Below are 24993 nucleotides of genomic sequence, written 5' to 3'. Positions count from 1 at the left end.
ATGTTCAACAGTTAGGTGTGGTGGAGATGCGTATGTTGAGATGGATGTGTGGCCACACGAGGAAGGATCGAGTCCGGAATGATGATATACGAGGTAGAGTTGGGGTAGTAGCACCAATTGAAGAGAAGCTTGTCCAACATGGTCTGAGATGGTTTGGGCATATTCAGCGCAGGCCTCCAGAAGCTCCAGTGCATAGCGGACGGCTAAAGCGTGTGGAGAATGTCAAGAGAAGTCGGGGCAGACCGAATTTGACATGGGAGGAGTCCATTAAGAGAGACTTGAAGGACTGGAGTATCACCAAAGAACTAGCTATGGACAGGGGTGCGTGGAAGTTTGCTATCCATGTGCCAGAGCCATGAGTTGGTCGCGAGATCTTATGGGTTTCACCTCTAGCCTACCCCAACTTGTTTGGGACTAAAGGCTTTGTTGTTGTTGTTATCTATCTACAATATCATATTAGTTTCATTAGATTCATCATAAAATATATTTTCATACTTTATATAGTTGATGTTGTAGACGTGATATATTTTTCTATCGACTTGGTCAAACATAAAGATGTTTGACTTAGGATAAACCTAGAACTTCAAGTATTTTGGAAAGTAGGAAGTAGTACTCTGTGGATTAGGTTCCACTTGCAATGTTTTGATCTTGTGTGAGCATGCTTTTCGTGTCCAGAAAATCGTTGGTGAAAATGACTGGAAGTTGACACAAGAGCATGAAAGCAGTGTGAATATTATACCATCATGTTTTTCAGGACCGCAAGCAACTACATACTTACAATATTATGTATCCTTGTTGTCCCTGTCACAATCTTTGTACAGTTTTTTTTACTGTTAAAATTGTAAAGCAGTACTTCCATAATTAGTAAAATTTACTAGAGAAAAGACAAAACTTTAGTCAGCCACATATTTTGACTTGAAAATAGAAGTATTGTATGTTCTACTTACTGCAGAAGCACACATGTTGTCTCACATGACTGGATAGTCCTAACCTTATAGGTTGTCTGCATAGGCCTCGTGGCACCATTTTCCAGGGCTTGTTCGATGTTGCACACTTGTACCTCATGGAAGCCTCAAGCGTGGAAGCCAGCGCATATTTCACACGCATTCGGGCATGAGACGAGGAAAAGCTCACAGCAGCAAACCGATGCTCCAGCAAGCGTGCCAGCTCACCAAGCTTGCCTTCACTCCATCACTCATCGCCGAGGTACCGGCACATGCCATCTGTCGTATGTCGAGCCAGAACGTATTTGCCTGACCGATCATAGTTAATAAGCTTGCTATACATGTAAAATCTGGTTGTCAGTTGCCATGGATCTTGTGATTGCTCCAACTACACTTAGTTGCCACAACTCTTTCCTGGGGCTCGCTAACTGGGGCTGCTGTGGCATGGACCATCTAACAATAAACTAATTGTTAATGAATGCCAAGATCTGAAAATAGCGTACCATTAAATAATCATACACCAGAAGAGCAAGTCAGATTCATATGTTCAGTCTCAAACAAATAAGAAGGGTTCTGGCATTGTCTTGTATCTGAATGTTTGACTGGAACACTTCCTCGCCTCCCTCCAGCTCCATGCCTCCTCGCATGGAGAGCTTACTTTTGCTAATACTTGCTCTTCTTCTTTGCTTAGCTTTGTTTTGCTTGTGTAACATCCTGTGGCTAAGGCCAGAGAAGATAAGGAAGAGGTTGAGAAGGCAAGGTGTGAAGGGTCCCAAGCCTACTTTGCTCGATGGGAACACCAAAGAGATGAAGCGTATCCGACATGAGCTCAAGCCTATGAAGAAGCAAGACAGCAACAACTACATCTCCACCCTCTTCCCTCACATCCTTGTGTGGAAGGAAACTTATGGTATGTATGCAAGTGTCTTTTGATGCTATGATCTTGCTATGTTCGTATGTGAATATTTCAGGCTGATCCTGTGATCTTGATCTTTATTAGATAGATATTTCTAGTCACTTACAAATTTTGTGAGGCGAATTATCCCCACGAATCAGTTCGAGAGATTGACTGCTTTGGAAAACGATTTAGTTAACAACAATCTTTTAATTGATTTGTACACTGACATTTGATATGTTATATGGATCTACACAAGTGAGTCAGTAACATCAAGTTCTTTAAACAGCAGTTGTCAGAGAAATGGCTACATCGCATTTTTCTAGTGAGTTCATTTGTCCTTTTCAAGGGTAAGTAATACCTAATCCATGTTACACAACTCATTACTAGTAGTACTTAATTGCTATTGATCAGATTGTTTTTATAATCTGAACATTAGTAAATCGATGGGGCAGGTGGGTAGAAGCTGACAAAAGAGCACACAATATTAAACTTCTGCTGTCATTTGCGCCGACTCATGTCATCAAAAATATATATTTTGGCATTCAGGGTGACAAGACTAAAATACCGTCATATCTAAACTTATCCCTGCTACTCTCTATCACTGCAATTTTCTTACAGCGTTGACAGTACAGATTACTTGTTTTTTCTCGAACACGCACACAAACGCACGCCGTTTTGTATTAGAAGAAAACATCAAGATGGCACCAGATCCATACAATACAGCCCCAAAGGAAAGCTCAAAACAAAAAAGTACACACTACTTCAACTAACATATTTTCCAAAAAGTATAGAACTACAGTCTACAACCCTGAAAACGTTGAATCCCGTACCCTTGCATTCACCTTAGGTTAGTACATAGATAGTCTTGTAAATAATGTACCAAATATTTGTATTGACAACACTTCCACCACCACTAAGTTGCTTTCAAGTGGTGTTTAGATTGAGAAGTATTAGATTTTTTACCTCTCCCTTGACAAGTAATTTTTTTTTGCACTATAAGCCATGATAATATATGCTCCTTTGCACATGCCTGTGTGCACCCAACTAAGCACTCAAAGCATTCACTTACATTTCTCTGTCATTTTGTATCAATATGACTTTCAACTCTGAACAGTCATGTACCCACGTGGATGATGCAATCAATAGTTAAATTGTGATTAATATTTCCATTGACTGAATCTGTACCTTTTCCCTGTATTTTGTGTTGCGAAGGCTATTCATTTGCCAACCACTTTAATATCATGCAAGTTATGCTTTGGTAGAAGGTGTAGGTATTTTAGAATGTAAAATGATGATCAGCTTTATTCTAAGTTATATGTGCGACGCTATTCTTCAGCTTCTGGAACACCTTTGGTGCAGCATCAGAGTTGCGCACCAACATCCAGAAGAGCTCCATGACACCAATTCACTGCAGCGAGGAAGATATTGAGGTCTGCGCAGCGCCTTGCTTGCCCAATGAAGGCATTCCCAATCAATTACTTGGGAATCCTGTTATCTGTTTGGAAGCTTATCCTCGACAAGATAAACAGCAAGCTAGCTGACTGGCATGCTCATGAAAGGTGGCATGCTCGTCATGATCAGGTATTCTGCGCAGTGATCTCAGCTGCACCCATCGATACCATGCTGGCAATTGATATGCCGAGGTGGCTGCGGGAAGCCATTGATAAAAAGCAGGGGAGCTTCTGTTGGACGGGCTGGCAAGACGCCAGCGGTGGTAGCTGCTCGGTCATGTTGCATGAATCTGCCACCCTATGAACTTGGGTGGCCTGGGCATCAAAGACCTGAGAAAGGTGAACTGGTCGTTGAGGGTGCGCTGGCCTTGGTTGCAATGAGCTAACACCTCTCAACCTTGGTCGCAACTCCTGATCAAAGCTAGCTGGCACGTCACCGCTCTTCTCCACATGGGCTCCAGGGTTACAGTTAGTTGGTGACAGTCAGCAGACCCTCTTTTGGACTGACGGATGGACTGGAGGGCAGTTCATCGCTGAATTGGCAGGTTGGATCTCAGACGCTCAAGGCCAGGACCATCGGCGCAGTGCTGCACCAAAAACGGTGGATCCAGGACATCAGCTGAGCACTAAGGGCGTGTTCTGAATCTCTCTAGCTTCTCAAAACTTCACAAATCCAGCTTCTTGAGCTAGCTTCTCACTTCACCTGGCTATTCTGATGCGTTCGGCTTGCTTGGCAGCTTCTCCCAGCCATTCCGATGCGTGCGGGCGGGTTGTTGCGGGGAACAGGAGCCACACGACTGTGCGAATCGTTTTTCACGACTTGGCGGTGGCATCCTCGCTGTAAATACGCTGGACTTCTCGCTTCTCCGGTTCGTGAAGCTGGCAAAAGGCTGCTTCAATATTTTGCACTAGACGCCCGCAGCGCTTCGCGAAGCCCACTCCGTGGAGCTCAAACGTTCGGTCTAGCTTCGCTCGCGGAATTGGAGAAGCCTGGAGCGGGAGGAGTTCAGAACACGCCCTAAGTGTGCAAGGAGTGATGGAACTTCTTCATCTGGTGGAGGCCATTGATGGCATAGACCTCGACTCTGAAGTTATCGACCAATTTATTTAGTTAGCAGGTGTGAAGTGCGCTGAGAAGGCTCCTTCTGCACGCTAGACCCCCAGATGGTTCTTAGGCCAAGGTCTTGCTGTAGTTTTAGTTTATCTCTGTTCTTTTCAGTGGGTTTTCTAGGTTCTCAGGTTGCCTTCAGTTTCCATTTCATGCTAGGCCTAGGTTTATGTTTTCTGTTTTGCTTGCTGTCCTTTTGTCTTCTTGACACCTTTCTAATGAAAGTGACACACAGTAAGTTGTGTGTCCGAGGAAAAAAAAGAATATTTGAAGTCAGTTCAATCTAAGTGCATCTAAGAATGAATTAAGTTTGTTATGTATTCATATACGTCTTTTATTCTACTTCCTCCGTTCCTAAATATAAGTCTTTTTAGAGATTCCACTATAGACTAGAATCTACGCTCTAAAATTTGTCTATATACATCCGTATGTAGTTTGTAGTGTAATCTCTAAAAAGACTTATATTTAGGAACGGAGGGAGTAACTCTTACATGGAAGTAACTGAAAGTATGAATTTGGGACAGGCTCTGTGTTCCTTTACTCGTCAGGAGGTCGGGAGATATTGCACGTTTCTCAGCCAGATATGGTGAAGGACATAGGCCACTGGACACCATCAGAGCTTGGGAAGCCTAATTATCTGAAGAAAACTCGAAAAGCCCTCCTTGGGGGAGGGTTATTTACGGTGAATGGTGATGAATGGGCCTATCAGAGGAAGACCATGGCACCGGAGTTCTTCATGGACAAGATTAAGGTAACGACACACAGTTTGCTTACAGAGTTACAGTTAACTTGGACTAGTATTCATGGCTATAGGTATGCTGTATATATGCAGGGTATGATACAGCTGATTGAAGATGCAACTGCTCCGCTGTTAGAAGCATGGGATAACATTCTCGACAGTGCAGGAGGTAGCACAGAGATAGTTGTCGATGATTATGTGCGGAACATCTCAGCAGATGTAATCGCCAGGGCTTGCTTCGGGAGTAGCTTCGCAAAAGGAGAAGAGATATTCTGCATGCTCAGGAAGCTTCAAAAGGCGATTTCTCAACAGGATGCATTTGTTGGACTCTCTGCACTGTGGTAAGTAAAAAATATTGTGAATCCGTGTTCCGTGCTTAACCAGTATTTTTCTATACGTTCGGTCAGGGAAGTAGGAAGGCATTTATTTCAGTGGACTGTGCATGAAACAACTAGCGGTGGCCAATCATGCTAATTCTTTCATGCTGTTGCAGGAAGCATCTGCCTACCAAGAGCAACCGAGAGATACGGAATCTGGTTGAGAGAGTCAGGCTACTGATCTTGGAACTGGCAAAGGACAACGTGAACGAGAATGGAGCTGAGAATGTGGCAACTCATAACGGTCTTCTGCGTGCGATCATCAAAGGCTCCCATGGTGGTGGCCATGGGGGCACTGCCGAGGACTTCATCGTTGGCAACTGCAAGACCATATACTTTGCAGGGCACGAGAGCACGGCGGTCACCGCCATTTGGTGCCTGATGTTACTGGCCAAACACCCGGAGTGGCAGGAGCGCGCCCGCGTCGATGTGCTGGAGGTTTGCCATGCGAGGAGCACGTTGGACGTCGACGCCCTCCACCGACTGAAAATTGTGAGCAGCCAACATTCTGTCCATCATCATCATATAGCTAGACATCGTGTATTTGCTATTCATGCATTGCACCGGGCACCGAAATGCAGCTGACGATGGTGATCCAAGAAACTCTCCGTCTGTACCCACCGGCGTCGCTGATGATGCGTGAAGCCCTGACGGACATAAAGATTGGCGACCTGGATGTGCCCCGTGGAACGATCGTCCAGGTGACCAGATCGATGCTGCACCTGGACAAGGAAGCCTGGGGCCCCGACGCCGACGAGTTCCGCCCGGGCCGGTTCGCCAATGGTGTGGCCGGGGCGTGCAAGCCGGCGCACATGTACACGCCATTTGGGCTCGGCTCCAGGACCTGCATCGGGCAGAACCTGGCGATGACGGAGCTGAAGGTGGTGCTGGCGCGCCTGCTGAGCAGGTTCGCCTTCTCGCTGTCGCCGACGTACCGCCACGCGCCGGTGTTCCGGCTGACCATCGAGCCAGAGTTCGGCATGCCATTGGTGGTGAAGAAGCTGTGATCACCATCGTTGCTCATTGACCTGCAGTCGACCAGGTTCTGAACTTGGACAGTCAACACTCACCAGGCGTGCGAGCCACATATATATACTTCATATGTCTCAAAATATAATACGTTTTTGAGTTTTCAGACAGTCCTCAAAAGTGTGAATAGTCATTTCTACCCTCAACAGTTTGATTCTCAAATTTGTCTCGATCCTGCTTCTTCCTCGCCGTGCACCAGCGCCAGCCCTGCGCCAGCGCGCCGCCCAACGCTAGCATCAGCGCGTCGCCGCACCAGCACCAGCGTGCCCGCCCCTCGCCCAAGTGGAGGCCACCACCGCACCCAGGCTCTTCCTCGCCGCGCCTGGGCTCGCCCTGATCGCCCCACATAGTTCACCCTGCTCACCTCATGTCCTCGCCTTGTTCACACTGCATTCAAACTGCAATTGTGATACTCCATACTCCATGTTGGTGAATTAGAAACTGGAGTAGAAAGACTTGGTGATATTCCATAGTAAATCAAGTTGTGGCAGATCAGAAGTAAAGCAAGCAGCAGTTGCAATATAGCAGCAGTAGAGCAAGTAAATCAAGCTGCCTACCAGCAGACCTCTTCTTGTTCTCCCAGCAGCAATAGAAGATGAACTTTGACCTGAATTTCTCTCCACCTGGAAAAGATGAGGATCGACCTGTGGCAAAGAAGATGATCAACCTGAAGGAGAAGATGATCAGCCTGGAGGATAAGGAGGTAAATTTAGTGAATTCATCTTTTAAAGTTAACTGAATTACAGTGAATTTAAAATTCAGTTAACTGAATTTAAATTCCGTTAACTTTACTTAATTTAGTTTACTGAAGTCATTAACTTTAAAATTCACTTTAACTACATATAAATGCACTTAAGTGTTAAAATGCATTTGAATGCACTTAATTGCATTTAAATTCAGAAAAGCAGTTAACTAAATTTAAATTCAGTAAAGTATGGAGGAGAGAATCCTTTCAAAATTTCACATGTGAACAAGCAAAGATTTGAAAGGGATGGAATGCTACCTCCTAAGATTCATTTTTCTCGTGAAGTCTATGAAAATGCCTTGGAGATTCTATGACAAGATGTCCATTCAGCCTTGTGTGGAGAGGCTTGTGCAGAGAGGCTTGTGATGAAAGACTTGTGTGGAGAGGTTTGTGATGAAAGGTTTGTGTGGAGAGGCTTGTGTGGATAGGCTTGTGTGGAGAGGTTTGTGATGAAAGGCTTGTGTGGAATTTCTCCATATGTTTGTAAGAATTTTGTAATCCATATGTTTGTGTGGAGTATGTTGGAGTATTTGTAAGAAATTTGTGATTGCCCCATATGTTTGCAAGAATTAACAAGATGTCCATTGAGCATTTTTGTGATCATTTTTACTCCATATGTTTGCAAAGGCTTGTGTGGAGTGGATTTTTTTTACTCCATTTGTATGATCATTTTTTACTCCATAAGTTTGTAAAGGAGTATGATTGTTTTTTGTATTTCATGAAAGTTTCTGAATTTTGTAACGGCTTTGCTGAAATTACTCCAAGTTTTTGAATTTTATGAAATTATCTGAATTTTCTTAGGAGAGGAGAGTAGAGGAGAAATTTCATGAATTTTCTGTTGTTTGTTGGAGAGGAGAAACTTAGGAGTAGGAGAGGGGAGGAGAGGAAGGCAAGGAGAGGCCAAAGAAAGGAGTATTCCAAAGCACAATGCTTTGTGCCTGACATGGAGTACTGGAAGTATTCTAAGAGCAACTCTAACGGGCCAACCCAAATGGACGGCGATTTTGTCCGCATTTTGTCCAATTGGGTCGGCCGCCCGCCAGGCGTTCGCCCTGTTTCAGATTTGGGTCGGCAATGCGCCCAACTCGCCGACCCATATCTGCCGGCGTGGCCGGCTGGCCGCCTTATTTCAATAAATAGCTTATTTTTGCATTGCTTTTGCATCCAAACATATAGTCAAATAACATAGTTTTAACCGAATAAAATAGCATAGTTTTGCAAGTTGAATACAAGTAAAAATGTCTCACATAGTTTTGCAAGCCGATAAAGAAGATACATCTATTGGTTGCAGAGGTTAGACAAGATGGCGAGGGCGACCCAGTGGGCGACTCCGCGGGTGAACGGGGCGACGGCCGTCGGGGTGCGGCCCTCGGCTTCTACGCCTCGCCCGGGTGTTGGCGGCCGTTTCTGGGCGCTTGCCGGATCGGCGGACGAGGACGGTGAAGATCCGGCGGTTACGCCGCCGATGCCGACCCCGTCCGACTTGGTTTGTGAGTTTTTCAGTGCGGGTTACGACGAGGATGACGTTGCCACGACGGTAGACTCGATCCTGCCGGCGGACGATCCGGCGAGGGTTGGGCTACACGCGGGAGAGGGGAAGGGGATGGTCCGTCGAGTTGTTCACCGGAGAACGGCGGCGATGGCAATCAGACCTTGGAAGGGTCCGCTCCTGAAGGTTAGTATTCCTAATCTTACGCTATTCGATTTGATTAAGCCAGATTCGTGGATTACGGTTCGGAGGAAGAAGAGATCGGGGCGGCGAGCGAGGCATCCACTGATGCCGGCGGCGGCCGTGGCGGCGCAGCCGGCTGTTCAGCCGATCGGGATCGCGATCGCTCGGGCGCATCATTTGAATTCCTTGTTGGGCCGCGAGCTGGGTTCGCCAGGGGGTGGGCCGGTTCTGAGTGAGCCGGGCCCGTGTGTAGCTGGGATGGAAGCGACTGGGTATGTGGCCCAGTCCATCCCGAGCACTACGTCGCCTCCTTCGTTCGACCCATGCACGTTCGTTCTTCCTGGGCGTCTGCAGAAGCTGCAGGCTAGGGTTTTTCGTTGTGGCCGGCCTGCCTTCTGCGATCGTGGTGCTGGGCGGGCGAAGCGCATCCCCCCGCTGAGGGTCATGGCCGGCAGAGGTGCTGCACCGCCTCCGGGCAAGAGTGCAGCGGCAGGTGCCGCTGGCCGCGGAAGTCAGGCCCCACCGCCGGGAGCTGGCAGGGGCGGAAATGGCCCGCCACCGGGGGCCGGGCGTGGAAATGGCCCTGCGCCGGGATCGGGCTGCGGTGGAAGTGCTCCGGCGCGGGGGGCTGGTGCCGGCAGGGCTGCTCCCGTGGTGATCGGCCCCAGGCCGATTGCGGCCGGCGGGGCGACCGGAGTTGGTGCGGCTGGCCGGGGCTATGGTGCCCCGGGCGCTAGAACCACGCAGCCGGTGGTTGGGCCGCAGCCGGCGACGGGCCGTGGTGCTGTCAATCCGCGACCCCCGGTGCCGAACCCGACTTTGTCGGCCGCTGCGGCAGGTGTGCAGTCACCTCTTTGTCGACCGGCGACATCTCAGACTGGCGTGAGACCGCACACTTTGTCGCCCGGCAGTCGCAATCTAGAGCCGCGCCGGTGGTGACGCAGGCACCGCCGCCGCTTCCATCGGCGGGTGGAGCTAATACGGCTGCGCCTCGTGGTCAATGGGGTGATGATGGGTTTAATGCTTATGGAGATGGTCAGCATCGGGGATCCTCGTCCACGGGTGGTGGTCGGGGGTATGCCTGGCAGAGTGATGGTTCGGTTGAGAGGCCTTTCATGGGTCCGACGAGAGGCTTTGTTGAAGGGGCGTCCGGTCCAGGAAATCGACACCGCGGTGGTTTTCGCAGTCATCGTGGTGGCCGAGGCGGTCGAGGTGGCCGTTATCATCCACGCCAGCCTCATCCACCTGTAGTGGTCGAGCAGACAACCGCTGGTGGCGCTGACGAGGAGTCTGGGTTGTCTGCCCAGGCTATGGAGGTGGTGATGGCACTCGCTGATGTTGAGGTTCCTGGGAATGTAGGCTCGGGGTCTATCTCTGTGGAGGCGTCGGACAGGGCTGATTCGGACAGGGCGTCCAAGTGGGCGCGCAAGAAGGAAAGAATGTTATGTTATCGTTGTGGCGAGAAGGGCCATTTTATTGCGGAGTGTTTGGCGGTGTTGTGCGATACTTGTGGCAAACCAGCCCATGATCGGAGGGGTGTCCGCTTTTGAGGGATCAGGTACCGTCACTTATGATGTATGGATTGTACTATGCTGAACTCACCTTCTTTGAGTCTCCGAATGAGAGGGAGGCTCCTGATGAGGTTCAGAGTACGACTACTGGGATTGTCAAGGTGACTAGAGGACAAGTCTCCGAGCCACAGATTGTGCAGCGACTCCGAGAGCTAGCTCCTGGAGACTTCCATTGGGAGCTCGTCAGTCTTGAGGCAAACATGTTTAGAGCTGACTTCCCGTCAGTGGAAGATTTGCAGAGGCTGCTAAGTTTTGGGATGTGCAAAGTGGTAGGTACAGACGGCATCCTAGAGTTCCATGAGCGGAAACTGGTGGAGCCTAAGGGTAAGCCTCTTACCCAAGCGTGGCTGCATTTCTCTGGAGCTCCTTCTAAGCCTATGCAGGATACTAGGGTCGTTGCTAGCTTGGGCATCATGGTTGGAAAGACTGAGCGAGTGGACATGTGAAGGAAATATGCCCTAGAGGCAATAATAAAGTTATTATTTATTTCCTTATATCATGATAAATGTTTATTATTCATGCTAGAATTGTATTAACCGGAAACATGATACATGTGTGAATACATAGACAAACATAAAGTCACTAGTATGCCTCTACTTGACTAGCTCATTAATCAAAGATGGTTATGTTTCCTAACCATAGACATGTGTTGTCATTTGATTAATGGGATCACATCATTAGGATAATGATGTGATTGACATGACCCATTCCGTTAGCCTAGCACTTGATCGTTTAGTATATTGCTATTGCTTTCTTCATGACTTATACAAAGTTCCTGCAACTATGAGATTGTGCAACTCCCGTTTACCGGAAGAACACTTTGTGTGCTACCAAACGTCACAACGTAACTGGGTGATTATAAAGGTGCTCTATAGGTGTTTCCGAAGGTACATGTTGGGTTGGCATAATTCGAGATTAGGTTTTGTCACTCCGATTGTCGGAGAGGTATCTCTGGGCCCTCTCGGTAATACTCATCACCTAAGCCTTGCAAGCATTGTAACTAATGAGTTAGTTATAAGATGATGTGTTACAGAACGAGTAAAGAGACTTGCCGGTAACGAGATTGAACTAGGTATTGGATACCGACGATCAAATCTCGGGCAAGTAACATACCGATGACAAAGGGAACAACGTATGTTGTTATGCGGTTTGACCGATAAAGATCTTCGTAGAATATGTAGGAACCAATATGGGCATCCAGGTCCCGCTATTGGTTATTGACCGAGAATGGTTCTAGGTCATGTCTACATAGTTCTCGAACCCGTAGGGTCCGCACGCTTAACGTTACGATGACAGTTTTATTATGAGTTTATAAGTTTTGATGTACCGAAGTTTGTTCGGAGTCCCGGATGTGATCACGGACATGACGAGGAGTCTCGAAATGGTCGAGACATAAAGATTGATATATTGGACGACTATATTCGGACACCGGAAGTGTTCCGGGTGATTTCGGAGAAAACCGGAGTGCCGGGGGGGGGGTTACCGGAACCCCCCGGGAGAGTATTGGGCCTTATGGGCCTTAGGGGAAAGGAGAGAGGGGCGGCCAGCATGGGCCGCGCGCCCCCTCCCCCCTCTGGTCCGAATTGGACTAGGAGGGGGGCGGCGCCCCCCCCCCTTTCCTTCCCCCTCTCCCCCTTCCTTCCCCCTCCTAGTAGGAGTAGGAAAGGAGGAGTCCTACTCCTACTAGGAGGAGGATTCCTCCTCCCTTGGCGTGCCCAAGGGGCCGGCCGGCCTCCCCCCTTGCTCCTTTATATACGGGGGCAGGGGGCACCCCATAGACATACAAGTTGATCTACGGATCGTTTCTTAGCCGTGTGCGGTGCCCCCCTCCACCATATTCCACCTCGGTCATATTGTCGCAGAGTTTAGGCGAAGCCCTGCACCGGTAGAACATCATCATCGTCACCACGCCGTCGTGCTGACGGAACTCATCCCCGGAGCTCGGCTGGATCAGAGGCCGGAGATCGTCATCAAGCTGAACGTGTGCTGAACTCGGAGGCTCCGTACGTTCGGTGCTTGGATCGGTCGGATCGTGAAGACGTACGACTACATCAACCGCGTTGTGCTAACGCTTCCGCTTACGCTCTACGAGGGTACATAGACAACACTCTCCCCTCTCATTGCTATGCCATCACCATGATCTTGCGTGTGCGTAGGAAAATTTTGAAATTACTACGTTCCCCAACAGTGGCATCCGAGCCTAGGTTTTATGCGTTGATGTTATATGCACGAGTAGAACACAAGTGAGTTGTGGGCGATACAAGTCATACTGCTTACCAGCATGTCATACTTTGGTTCGGCGGTATTGTGAGATGAAGCGGCCCGGACCGACATTACGCGTACGCTTACGCGAGACTGGTTTCACCGTTACGAGCACTCGTGCTTAAAGGTGGCTGGCGGGTGTCTGTCTCTCTCACTTTAGCTGAATCGAGTGTGGCTACGCCCGGTCCTTGCGAAGGTTAAAACAGCACCAACTTGACAAACTATCGTTGTGGTTTTTGATGCGTAGGTAAGAACGGTTCTTGCTAAGCCCGTAGCAGCCACGTAAAATTTGCAACAACAAAGTAGAGGACGTCTAACTTGTTTTTGCAGGGCATGTTGTGATGTGATATGGTCAAGACGTGATGCTATATTTTATTGTATGAGATGATCATGTTTTGTAACCGAAGTTATCGGCAACTGGCAGGAGCCATATGGTTGTCGCTTTATTGTATGAAATGCAAACGCCCTGTAATTGCTTTACTTTATCACTAAGCGGTAGCGATAGTCGTAGAAGCAATAGATGGCGTAACGACAACGATGCTACGATGGAGATCAAGGTGTCGCGCCGGTGACGATGGTGATCACGACGGTGCTTCGGAGATGGAGATCACAAGCACAAGATGATGATGGCCATATCATATCACTTATATTGATTGCATGTGATGTTTATCCTTTATGCATCTTATCTTGCTTTGATTGACGGTAGCATTTTAAGATGATCTCTCACTAAAATTATCAAGAAGTGTTCTCCCTGAGTATGCACCGTTGCCAAAGTTCGTCGTGCCCAGACACCACGTGATGATCGGGTGTGATAAGCTCTACGTCCATCTACAACGGGTGCAAGACAGTTTTGCACACGCGGAATACTCAGGTTAAACTTGACGAGCCTAGCATATGCAGATATGGCCTCGGAACACGGAGACCGAAAGGTCGAGCGTGAATCATATAGTAGATATGATCAACATAGTGATGTTCACCATTGAAAACTACTCCATCTCACGTGATGATCGGTTATGGTTTAGTTGATTTGGATCACGTGATCACTTAGATGACTAGAGAGATGTCTGTCTAAGTGGGAGTTCTTAAGTAATATGATTAATTGAACTTAAATTTATCATGAACTTAGTACCTGATAGTATTTGCTTGTCTATGTTTGTTTGTAGATAGATGGCTCGTGCTGTTGTTCCGTTGAATTTTAATGCGTTCCTTGAGAAAGCAAAGTTGAAAGATGATGGTAGCAATTACACGGACTGGGTCCGTAACCTGAGGATTATCCTCATTGCTGCACAGAAAAGTTACGTCCTGGAAGCACCGCTGGGTGCCAGGCCTGCTGCTGATGCAACTGACGACGTTAAGAACGTCTGGCAGAGCAAAGCTGATGACTACTCTATAGTTCAGTGTGCCATGCTTTACGGCTTAGAACCGGGTCTTCAACGACGTTTTGAACGTCATGGAGCATATGAGATGTTCCAGGAGTTGAAGTTAATATTTCAAGCAAATGCCCGGATTGAGAGATATGAAGTCTCCAATAAGTTCTACAGCTGCAAGATGGAGGAGAATAGTTCTGTCAGTGAGCATATACTCAAAATGTCTGGGTATAATAATCACTTGATTCAACTGGGAGTTAATCTTCCGGATGATAGCGTCATTGACAGAATTCTCCAATCACTGCCACCAAGCTACAAGAGCTTTGTGATGAACTATAATATGCAAGGGATGAACAAGACTATTCCCGAGCTCTTCGCAATGCTAAAAGCTGCGGAGGTAGAAATCAAGAAGGAGCATCAAGTGTTGATGGTCAACAAGACCACTAGTTTCAAGAAAAAGGGCAAAGGGAAGAAGAAGGGGAACTTCAAGAAGAACAGCAAGCAAGTTGCTGCTCAAGAGAAGAAACCCAAGTCTGGACCTAAGCCTGAAACTGAGTGCTTCTACTGCAAGCAGACTGGTCACTGGAAGCGGAACTGCCCCAAGTATTTGGCGGATAAGAAGGATGGCAAAGTGAACAAAGGTATATGTGATATACATGTTATTGATGTGTACCTAACTAGAGCTCGTAGTAGCACCTGGGTATTTGATACTGGTTCTGTTGCTAATATTTGCAACTCGAAACAGGGACTACGGAATAAGCGAGCACTGGCCAAGGACGAGGTGACGATGCGCGTGGGAAACGGTTCCAAAGTCGATGTGATCGCGGTCGGCACGCTACCTCTACATCTACCTTCGGGATTAGTTTTAGACCTGAATAATTGTTATTTGGTGCCAGCGTTGAGCATGAACATTATATCTGGATCTTGTTTGATGCGAGACGGTTATTCATTTAAATCAGAGAATAATGGTTGTTCTATTTATATGAGTAATATCTTTTATGGTCATGCACCCTTGAAGAGTGGTCTATTTTTATTAAATCTCGATAGTAGTGATACACATATTCATAGTGTTGAAACCAAAAGATGCAGAGTTGATAATGATAGTGCAACTTATTTGTGGCACTGCCGTTTGGGTCATATCGGTGTAAAGCGCATGAAGAAACTCCATACTGATGGACTTTTGGAATCACTTGATTATGAATCACTTGGTACTTGCGAACCGTGCCTTATGGGCAAGATGACTAAAACGCCGTTCTCCGGAACTATGGAGCGAGCAACTGATTTGTTGGAAATCATACATACTGATGTTTGTGGCCCAATGAATGTTGAGGCTCGCGGCGGGTATCGTTATTTTCTCACCTTCACAGATGATTTGAGCAGATATGGGTATATCTACTTGATGAAACACAAGTCTGAAACATTTGAAAAGTTCAAAGAATTTCAGAGTGAAGTGGAAAATCATCGTAACAAGAAAATAAAGTTTCTACGATCTGATCGTGGAGGAGAGTATTTGAGTTATGAGTTTGGCCTACACTTGAAACAATGTGGAATAGTTTCGCAACTCACGCCACCTGGAACACCACAACGAAATGGTGTGTCCGAACGTCGTAATCGTACTTTACTTGATATGGTGCGATCTATGATGTCTCTTACTGATTTACCGCTATCGTTTTGGGGTTATGCTTTAGAGACGGCCGCATTCACGTTAAATAGGGCACCATCAAAATCCGTTGAGACGACGCCTTATGAACTGTGGTTTGGCAAGAAACCAAAGTTGTCGTTTCTTAAAGTTTGGGGCTGCGATGCTTATGTGAAGAAACTTCAACCAGATAAGCTCGAACCTAAATCGGAGAAATGTGTCTTCATAGGATACCCAAAAGAGACTGTTGGGTACACCTTCTATCACAGATCCGAAGGCAAGACATTCGTTGCTAAGAATGGATCCTTTCTAGAGAAGGAGTTTCTCTCGAAAGAAGTGAGTGGGAGGAAAGTAGAACTTGATGAGATAACTGTATCTACTCCCTTATTGGAAAGTAGTTCATCACGAGAACCGGTTCCTGTGACAACTACACCAATTAGTGAGGAAGCTAATGATAATGATCATGAAACTTCAGATCAAGTTTCTACTGAACCTCGTAGGTCTACCAGAGTAAGATCCGCACCAGAGTGGTACGGTAATCCTATTCTGGAAGTCATGTTACTTGACCATGATGAACCTACGAACTATGAGGAAGCGATGATGAGCCCGGATTCCGCAAAATGGCTAGAAGCCATGAAATCTGAGATGGGATCCATGTATGAAAACAAAGTATGGACTTTGGTTGACTTGCCCGATGATCGGCAAGCCATTGAGAATAAATGGATCTTTAAGAAGAAGACTGACGCTGATGGTAATATAACTGTCTATAAAGCTCGACTTGTTGCAAAAGGTTTTCGACAAGTTCAAGGGGTTGACTACGATGAGACTTTCTCACCCGTAGCGATGCTTAAGTCCGTCCGAATCATGTTAGCTATTGCTGCATTTCATGATTATGAAATTTGGCAAATGGATGTCAAGACTGCATTCTTGAATGGATTTCTAGAAGAAGAGTTGTATATGATGCAGCCGGAAGGTTTTGTTGATCCAAAAGGTGCTGACAAAGTGTGCAAGCTCCAGCGTTCCATTTATGGACTGGTGCAAGCATCTCGGAGTTGGAATAAACGCTTTGATAGTGTGATCAAAGCATATGGTTTTATACAGACTTTTGGAGAAGCCTGTATTTACAAGAAAGTGAGTGGGAGCTCTGTAGCATTTCTAATTTTATATGTAGATGACATATTATTAATTGGAAATGATATAGAATTTCTGGATAGCATAAAAGAATACTTGAATAAAAGTTTTTCAATGAAAGACCTCGGTGAAGCTGCTTACATATTGGGCATCAAGATCTATAGAGATAGATCAAGACGCTTAATAGGACTTTCACAAAGCACATACCTTGACAAAATTTTGAAAAAGTTCAAAATGGATCAGGCAAAGAAAGGATTCTTGCCTGTGCTACAAGGTGTGAAGTTGAGTCAAACTCAATGCCCGACCACAGCAGAAGATAGAGAGAAAATGAAAAATGTTCCCTATGCTTCAGCCATAGGCTCTATCATGTATGCAATGCTGTGTACCAGACCTGACGTATGCTTAGCAATAAGCTTGGCAGGAAGGTACCAAAGTAATCCAGGAGTGGATCACTGGACAGCGGTCAAGAACATCCTGAAATACCTGAAAAGGACTAAGGATATGTTTCTCGTATATGGAGGTGACAAAGAGCTAGTCGTAAACGGTTACGTCGATGCAAGCTTTGACACTGATCCGGACGATTCTAAATCGCAAACCGGATACGTGTTTTTATTAAACGGTGGAGCTGTAAGTTGGTGCAGTTCTAAACAAAGCGTCGTAGCGGGATCTACATGTGAAGCGGAGTACATAGCTGCTTCGGAAGCAGCAAATGAAGGAGTCTGGATGAAGGAGTTCATTTCCGATCTAGGTGTCATACCTAGTGCATCGGGACCAATGAAGATCTTCTGTGACAATACTGGTGCAATTGCCTTGGCAAAGGAATCCAGATTTCACAAGAGGACCAAGCACATCAAGAGACGCTTCAATTCCATTCGGGACCAAGTCCAAGTGGGAGACATAGAGATTTGCAAGATACATACGGATCTGAATGTTGCAGACCCGTTGACTAAGCCTCTCTCACGAGCAAAACATGATCAGCACCAAGACTCCATGGGTGTTAGAATCATTACTATGTAATCTAGATTATTGACTCTAGTGCAAGTGGGAGACTGAAGGAAATATGCCCTAGAGGCAATAATAAAGTTATTATTTATTTCCTCATATCATGATAAATGTTTATTATTCATGCTAGAATTGTATTAACCGGAAACATGATACATGTGTGAATACATAGACAAACATAAAGTCACTAGTATGCCTCTACTTGACTAGCTCATTAATCAAAGATGGTTATGTTTCCTAACCATAGACATGTGTTGTCATTTGATTAATGGGATCACATCATTAGGATAATGATGTGATTGACATGACCCATTCCGTTAGCCTAGCACTTGATCGTTTAGTATATTGCTATTGCTTTCTTCATGACTTATACAAAGTTCCTGCAACTATGAGATTGTGCAACTCCCGTTTACCGGAAGAACACTTTGTGTGCTACCAAACGTCACAACGTAACTGGGTGATTATAAAGGTGCTCTACAGGTGTTTCCGAAGGTACATGTTGGGTTGGCATAATTCGAGATTAGGTTTTGTCACTCCGATTGTCGGAGAGGTATCTCTGGGCCCTCTCGGTAATACTCATCACCTAAGCCTTGCAAGCATTGTAACTAATGAGTTAGTTATAAGATGATGTGTTACAGAACGAGTAAAGAGACTTGCCGGTAACGAGATTGAACTAGGTATTGGATACCGACGATCAAATCTCGGGCAAGTAACATACCGATGACAAAGGGAACAACGTATGTTGTTATGCGGTTTGACCGATAAAGATCTTCGTAGAATATGTAGGAACCAATATGGGCATCCAGGTCCCGCTATTGGTTATTGACCGAGAATGGTTCTAGGTCATGTCTACATAGTTCTCGAACCCGTAGGGTCCGCACGCTTAACGTTACGATGACAGTTTTATTATGAGTTTATAAGTTTTGATGTACCGAAGTTTGTTCGGAGTCCCGGATGTGATCACGGACATGACGAGGAGTCTCGAAATGGTCGAGACATAAAGATTGATATATTGGACGACTATATTCGGACACCGGAAGTGTTCCGGGTGATTTCGGAGAAAACCGGAGTGCCGGGGGGGGGGGGTTACCGGAACCCCCCGGGAGAGTATTGGGCCTTATGGGCCTTAGGGGAAAGGAGAGAGGGGCGGCCAGCATGGGCCGCGCGCCCCCTCCCCCCTCTGGTCCGAATTGGACTAGGAGGGGGGGCGGCGCCCCCCCCTTTCCTTCCCCCTCTCCCCCTTCCTTCCCCCTCCTAGTAGGAGTAGGAAAGGAGGAGTCCTACTCCTACTAGGAGGAGGATTCCTCCTCCCTTGGCGCGCCCAAGGGGCCGGCCGGCCTCCCCCCTTGCTCCTTTATATACGGGGGCAGGGGGGCACCCCATAGACACACAAGTTGATCTACGGATCGTTCCTTAGCCGTGTGCGGTGCCCCCCTCCACCATATTCCACCTCGGTCATATCGTCGCGGAGTTTAGGCGAAGCCCTGCGCCGGTAGAACATCATCATCGTCACCACGCCGTCGTGCTGACGGAACTCATCCCCGGAGCTCGGCTGGATCAGAGGCCGGAGATCGTCATCAAGATGAACGTGTGCTGAACTCGGAGGCTCCGTACGTTCGGTGCTTGGATCGGTCGGATCGTGAAGACGTACGACTACATCAACCGCGTTGTGCTAACGCTTCCGCTTACGGTCTACGAGGGTACGTAGACAACACTCTCCCCTCTCGTTGCTATGCATCACCATGATCTTGCGTGTGCGTAGGAAAATTTTGAAATTACTATGTTCCCCAACAACATGGCCTTCACTAGAGCTCATGCGGTAGCTCGGTTATTGGTTAGTATTTTGGACATTGAGTTTGTACCTGATGTGGTTAAGTGGTCATATCGAGGTCATATATACAGCCTTGGGATTGAGTTTGAGGACGATAGCCTCTTCGCCGAGGCAGATGTCGCGACTGATGTTGATATGCACGAGGGTGATGATGGCGCGGGAGCAAAGGAGTCTCCGGTCACTGATCCTGGACGAGAGTTATCCAAGGAACAGGGGTCTACTGCTCAGACTACTGGGGACGGGACGGCTCCACCCTCCTCGGTGCCTATGACCACTCTGAGATTTGGGTCAATCGAGCCGGCTTCTGCACCTCCGAGATTGTGGAGTGAGTGAGTTGAGTCTTTTGAGGCTTTTGAGCACGCATTACCCGCTTTGGGTTTTGAGGGTGCTTCAGGTCCTGTCCTTGGGACTTCGCCAAACTTGGTCAGGGGAGAGGATAAGGAGGCTCCTACCCATGTTGGGGTTCTTTCTCAGACTGAGGGTCTGGCCGTGTGGGTGTTCTCCTTGGGAGGGGGTCCGGGGCTGGTGTGCTCGGCTCCCTGTCCTCCTGGCACGACGACAGAGCTGCAGGCGGCAGTTCCTGTCGCTGGAGGGGGCACAGGGCAGGTGGCCTCGGGGTCCTCCTCTCCTATCGCGACGGCCGAGATGTCGGTGATGGAGGCTCTTGCTTCGGGAGGGGGTCCGGGGCTGGTGAACTCGGCACCTTCTTCTCCTATCGCTTGGACGGAGTTGCAGGCGGCAGTTCCGATCCCTGGAGGGGGCCCGGGGCAGGTGGCCTTGGGGTCCTCTCCTCCTGCGGCGTCTGGGGTGGCCGGCCCTCCGTTGGTGCCGGTGCGCCCTTCTGGTTGGCGTGCTGGGTTGGGTGGGGAGCTAGGGCAGGCGGCCCATGTTACCCCATCACCCGGCCTGGTGCCATCTCCCGGCCGTGGGGACCGGCTTGGTGTTCGGGGTGGGGCAGGAGGCCCCGCCCCGGGCAGCTTCACTCGGGAGGAGGTGATTGTGTTTGGCGGGATTCCGGATCTGGTCTCTGAGGGGAGACAGTTGAGTTGCCATCTTCAGGACCATCCGGAGGTGGACGATATTCAGCAGTGGTGCGCCGTGAGGGCGGCCAAGCTTCGTGACATTGAGGTCACTTCTGGTATGTCGGTTAATACTTCTAATTCCATTTTGCATTTTTCAAACGATGAGATTATTGATGATGCAAACCAATTAGGAATTTCACTAGGTAGTAATGATGGTGAAATTTCAAGTTCTGTTAATGACTTACTGGATTTAGAAGCCGAGAGGGCTTTAGAAATGATTCGTAACTTAGCAGCGGTCAAACCCATGAATGATTCCGATATTGATGCTTTGGGGGTCCGGGTGCTGGATAATTTTTGTGCGGATCTTGTTAATCCCTTATCCGAGCCTGGGGAGGAAGATGAGAGTGTTGAGAATGCTCTAGCAAGACCTCCTGAGCCTGGTTGTGAGGACCGGCTGGAGAGTGAGACCTGCCCTAAACACAAATGGAAGCGGAAGATTTACCCAATGTCCGTTGTGCGTAGGAGTGCTAGGATTCGCACGGCTAAAAAATTCCAAGACGAGATGTGAAAGGAATCTTTTGGAATAGCAGAGGTCTCAAGGACTTGGCTAAAAGAAGGTTTCTTGCAGATGCGTCTATCGAGCATAGGTTGGACTTTATTGCTCTGTCGGAAACTGGTCAAGCTAATTTCTTGCCACAATTTCTCAATACTTTATTGGGTGGTATTGATTTCGACTGGCACTGTCTGCCGCTGCGGGGAAGATCGGGTGGGATCTTACTCGGTGTTAGATGCGAGTCCCTCGAAGTACGAAGTGTGGTCATGGGAGATTTTGCTGTTAAGTTTAGGGTGCGCTCGAAAGCTGATGGATTTGATTGGGCTCTCGTGGCGGTATACGGTGCCGCACAGTCAGAATTCAAACCGGATTTCTTGGCTGATCTGGTTAGAGTGTGCGGCTCTGAGCAGCTTCCAATCCTGGTGGGGGGGGATTTTAACATCATTAGGAGGCGTGACGAGAAGAATAATGATAATTTTGACGGGAGATGGTCGTTCATGTTTAACACTATCATTGAAAGCTTGGATCTGAGAGAGACTGAGCTTTCGGGTAGGAAGTTCACTTGGGCTAATGCGATGCCAAATCCTATGTTTGAAAAGTTGGATTGTGTTCTGGCAAGTGTCGAATGGGACCAGAAGTTTCCCTTTGTTACAGTTCAGGCACTCTCTCGTGGTATTTCTGACCACACGCCTCTATTTCTTGACTCTGGTGAGGCCTCCCACCTGGGCAACAAAAACGTGTTCTCGTTCGAGCTTGCTTGGTTTGAAAGAGAAGGCTTCCTTGCTCTCGTAGCCAGAGAGTGGGATAAGGATGCTGGAGGTCGGACGGCGCTTGAGCGCTGGCAGAATAAGATTAGGCACCTGAGAAGTTTTCTCCGTGGGTGGGCTAAGCATCTTAGCGGGATTTATAAGGTTGAAAAGGAACGGCTCCTTACCCTTATTCAGTCCTTAGATGTAAAAGTAGAAACCACGATTCTGCCAGCCGCTAAACTTCATGCCAAGCTCGACGCAGAGATGAGGTTGAAAGAACTTCTTCGTGAAGAAGAATTAAAGTGGGCGTTGCGGGACAAGGTCCGAAGAGTTGTCCAGGGGGACGCAAACACTCAATTCTTCCACATGATTGCCAATGGCAAACACATGAAGAAGAGGATCTTTCAGCTTGAGCAAGATGAAGGAACGATTATCGGTCAGGAGAACTTAAAGTTATACATTACTGAGTATTACAAGCAGTTGTTTGGACCCCCAGAGGATAATTGTGTGTCTCTGGATGAGTCTAGGCTTGAGGATGTGCCTCAACTTACTACCATTGAGAATGATATCTTGGCAGCTCCGTTTTCTGAAAAGGAGGTTTTTGAAGCCATCTCGCGGATGAAAAATAATAAAGCTCCCGGCCCGGATGGATTCCTGGCTGAGTTTTATAAAAAGTGCTGGCATATTATTAAAGGGGACCTGTTGTCGATGTTCCATGATTTGTTCTTGGGGCAGCTTCAGCTCTTCCAGCTAAATTTTGGTACGATAACCCTCCTTCCTAAGAAAATCGAGGCCGTGAGAATCGAGCAATTCAGGCCCATCTGTCTTCTCAATGTTAGCTTCAATTTTTTTACAAAGGTCGGAACGATTAGGCTCACACAGATTGCGCATGCTGTGGTGCAGCCTACTCAAACTGCTTTCATGCCGGACATGAACATCCTTGAAGGGGTTGTGGTCCTTCATGAAAATCTCCATGAGATACACACGAGAAAACTCGATGGAGTTATTTTCAAGGTGGATGTTGAGAAGGCGTACGATAAAGTCAAATGGTCGTTCCTTCAACAGGCCTTACGCATGAAGGGTTTTGATGAAGCTTGGCGACGCCAGGTAGAATCTTTCACGCAAAAAGGGAGTGTTGGAATTAAAGTGAATGACGATATAGGTCATTATTTCCAGACACACAAGGGCCTAAGACAAGGGGATCTCATGTCCCCTATCTTGTTCAATATTGTCGCTGATATGTTGGCAATCCTGATAGGGAGGGCAAAGGAGGCCGGTCAGGTGGGTGGCTTGGTGCCTCATCCAGTTGATGGTGGTGTGTCCATCCCGCAGTACGCTCATGATACAATTCATGGAGCACGACTTGGCAAAAGCGAGAAATATGAAGCTGGTGTTATGCTTATTTGAACAATTGTCGGGATTGAAGATTAATTTTCATAAAAGCGAGTTGTTCTGCTTTGGTAGAGCCAAGGACGAACAAGAGGCTTATAGGCAATTATTTGGATGTGAATTGGGGGCTTTACCTTTTACGTATCTAGGTATACCCATTCACCATCGTAAGCTAACAAACAGAGAGTGGAAAGTGCATCGAGGATCGGTTTGAGAAGAAACTGAGTTGCTGGAAAGGAAAACTCATGTCATATGGAGGCCGATTGATTCTTATTAATTCGGTGCTCACGAGTATGCCTATGTTTCTCTTATCCTTCTTTGAAGTACCAGTTGGGGTTAGGAAAAGGCTGGACTTCTATCGATCTCAATTCTTCTGGCAGAGTGACGAACTTAAGAGAAAATACCGACTCGCCAAATGGGATATCATCTGTCGACTAAAGGACCAGGGGGGCCTTGGTATCGAGAATCTTGAAGTCAAGAACAGATGTCTTCTCAGTAAGTGGTTGTACAAGCTGTCAGTTGAGACTGACGCAACTTGGGCGCAGATTCTCCGTAGTAAGTATCTGCAGTCCAAGACTTTGTCCCAGGTGACAGTCAGACCAACTGACTCACCATTTTGGAAGGGGCTTATGAGAGTCAAAGCTGCCTTCTTTAATAGAACAAAGTTTATTGTCGGTAATGGCAACACCACTCGCTTCTGGGAGGATACCTGGCTTGGTGAAACGCCGTTGGCGCTCCAGTATCCGTCCCTGTATCGTATTGTTCAGCGTCGTGATTCTCTTGTTGCAACGATTTTGCAGTCCAGTCCCCTCAATATTCAGTTTTGGGGAGTGCTTGTTGGTGACCGGTGGGAAGCTTGGCTTCATTTGGTGAGTAGACTGATGGAGGTTCAGCTAGCTCATCAACCCGATCAGTTGTGTTGGAAGCTTACTAGGTCTGGAGAGTTTACAGTCAAGTCGATGTATATCGATGTCATTAACTCTAGAATTATTCCTAGTTCCAAACATGTTTGGAAAGTCAAAGTTCCTTTAAAGATTAAAGTGTTTATGTGGTTTGTGCATAAACAAGTAATTTTAACAAAGGACAATTTGGTAAAACGCAACTAGACAGGATCTACTAGGTGTAGTTTTTGTGATCGGGATGAGACTATCAAGCACCTCTTCTTCGATTGCCCGTTGGCAAGAGTTTTGTGGCGCTCCGTGCAAATTGCCTTTAACATTACTCCTCCAAATTCGGTCAGTACGTTATTTGGAACGTGGCTTGCTGGGATAGAGTCCGAAACAGCTAGACACATTCGTGTAGGAGTTTGTGCATTGTTATGGGCAATTTGGAACTGCCGAAATGATTTGGTTTTTAACAGATCAACAACTATTTATTTTTTGCAGGTTTTATTCCGGGCTACCGCGTTGATCCGTACGTGGTCCTTACTCACTCTGACGGAGGCCAGGGAGCGTTTTGTTACTGGATCTGTCTGGTGGGAGATGGTGGCACGGAATATCTTCAACCGGTTTGGA

At 47.3% G+C, this 24993-nt stretch overlaps 1 protein-coding gene across 2 annotated transcripts; it reads left to right on the top strand.

Annotated features, from left to right (window-relative positions):
• Positions 1-80: 80 nt before the first annotated feature.
• On the top strand, positions 81-6652 carry LOC123111344 (cytochrome P450 714C3). 2 transcript variants are annotated; one of them, XM_044532118.1, is made up of 6 exons: positions 81-1206; positions 1636-1854; positions 4926-5152; positions 5234-5481; positions 5634-6009; positions 6099-6652. In XM_044532118.1, exons 1-6 carry the CDS (start codon positions 1044-1046, stop codon positions 6522-6524), a joined length of 1659 nt encoding a protein of 552 aa, XP_044388053.1. In that variant the 5' UTR covers positions 81-1043; the 3' UTR covers positions 6525-6652. The 2 variants fall into 2 exon arrangements, with proteins under 2 accessions (XP_044388053.1, XP_044388054.1); XM_044532119.1 differs by having other exon boundaries at positions 1088-1206; positions 1670-1854.
• The last annotated feature ends 18341 nt before the right edge of the window (positions 6653-24993 follow it).

The sequence above is a fragment of the Triticum aestivum genome, chromosome 5B, assembly GCF_018294505.1.
Source record: "Triticum aestivum cultivar Chinese Spring chromosome 5B, IWGSC CS RefSeq v2.1, whole genome shotgun sequence".
In the NCBI taxonomy this organism is placed as follows: domain Eukaryota; kingdom Viridiplantae; phylum Streptophyta; class Magnoliopsida; order Poales; family Poaceae; genus Triticum; species Triticum aestivum.
Note: the sequence above shows the minus strand (reverse complement) of the source record. Positions and strands in the feature narration are given on the sequence as shown.

Bases quoted from the DNA above. Each gene is read 5' to 3' on its own strand.
- LOC123111344 (XM_044532118.1), top strand. From the start codon at position 1,044: ATGTTGCACACTTGTACCTCATGGAAGCCTCAAGCGTGGAAGCCAGCG. The intron at 1,855-4,925 runs GTATGTATGCAA...AATTTGGGACAG, and splicing joins TGTGTGGAAGGAAACTTATG to GCTCTGTGTTCCTTTACTCG. The intron at 5,482-5,633 runs GTAAGTAAAAAA...ATGCTGTTGCAG, and splicing joins GTTGGACTCTCTGCACTGTG to GAAGCATCTGCCTACCAAGA.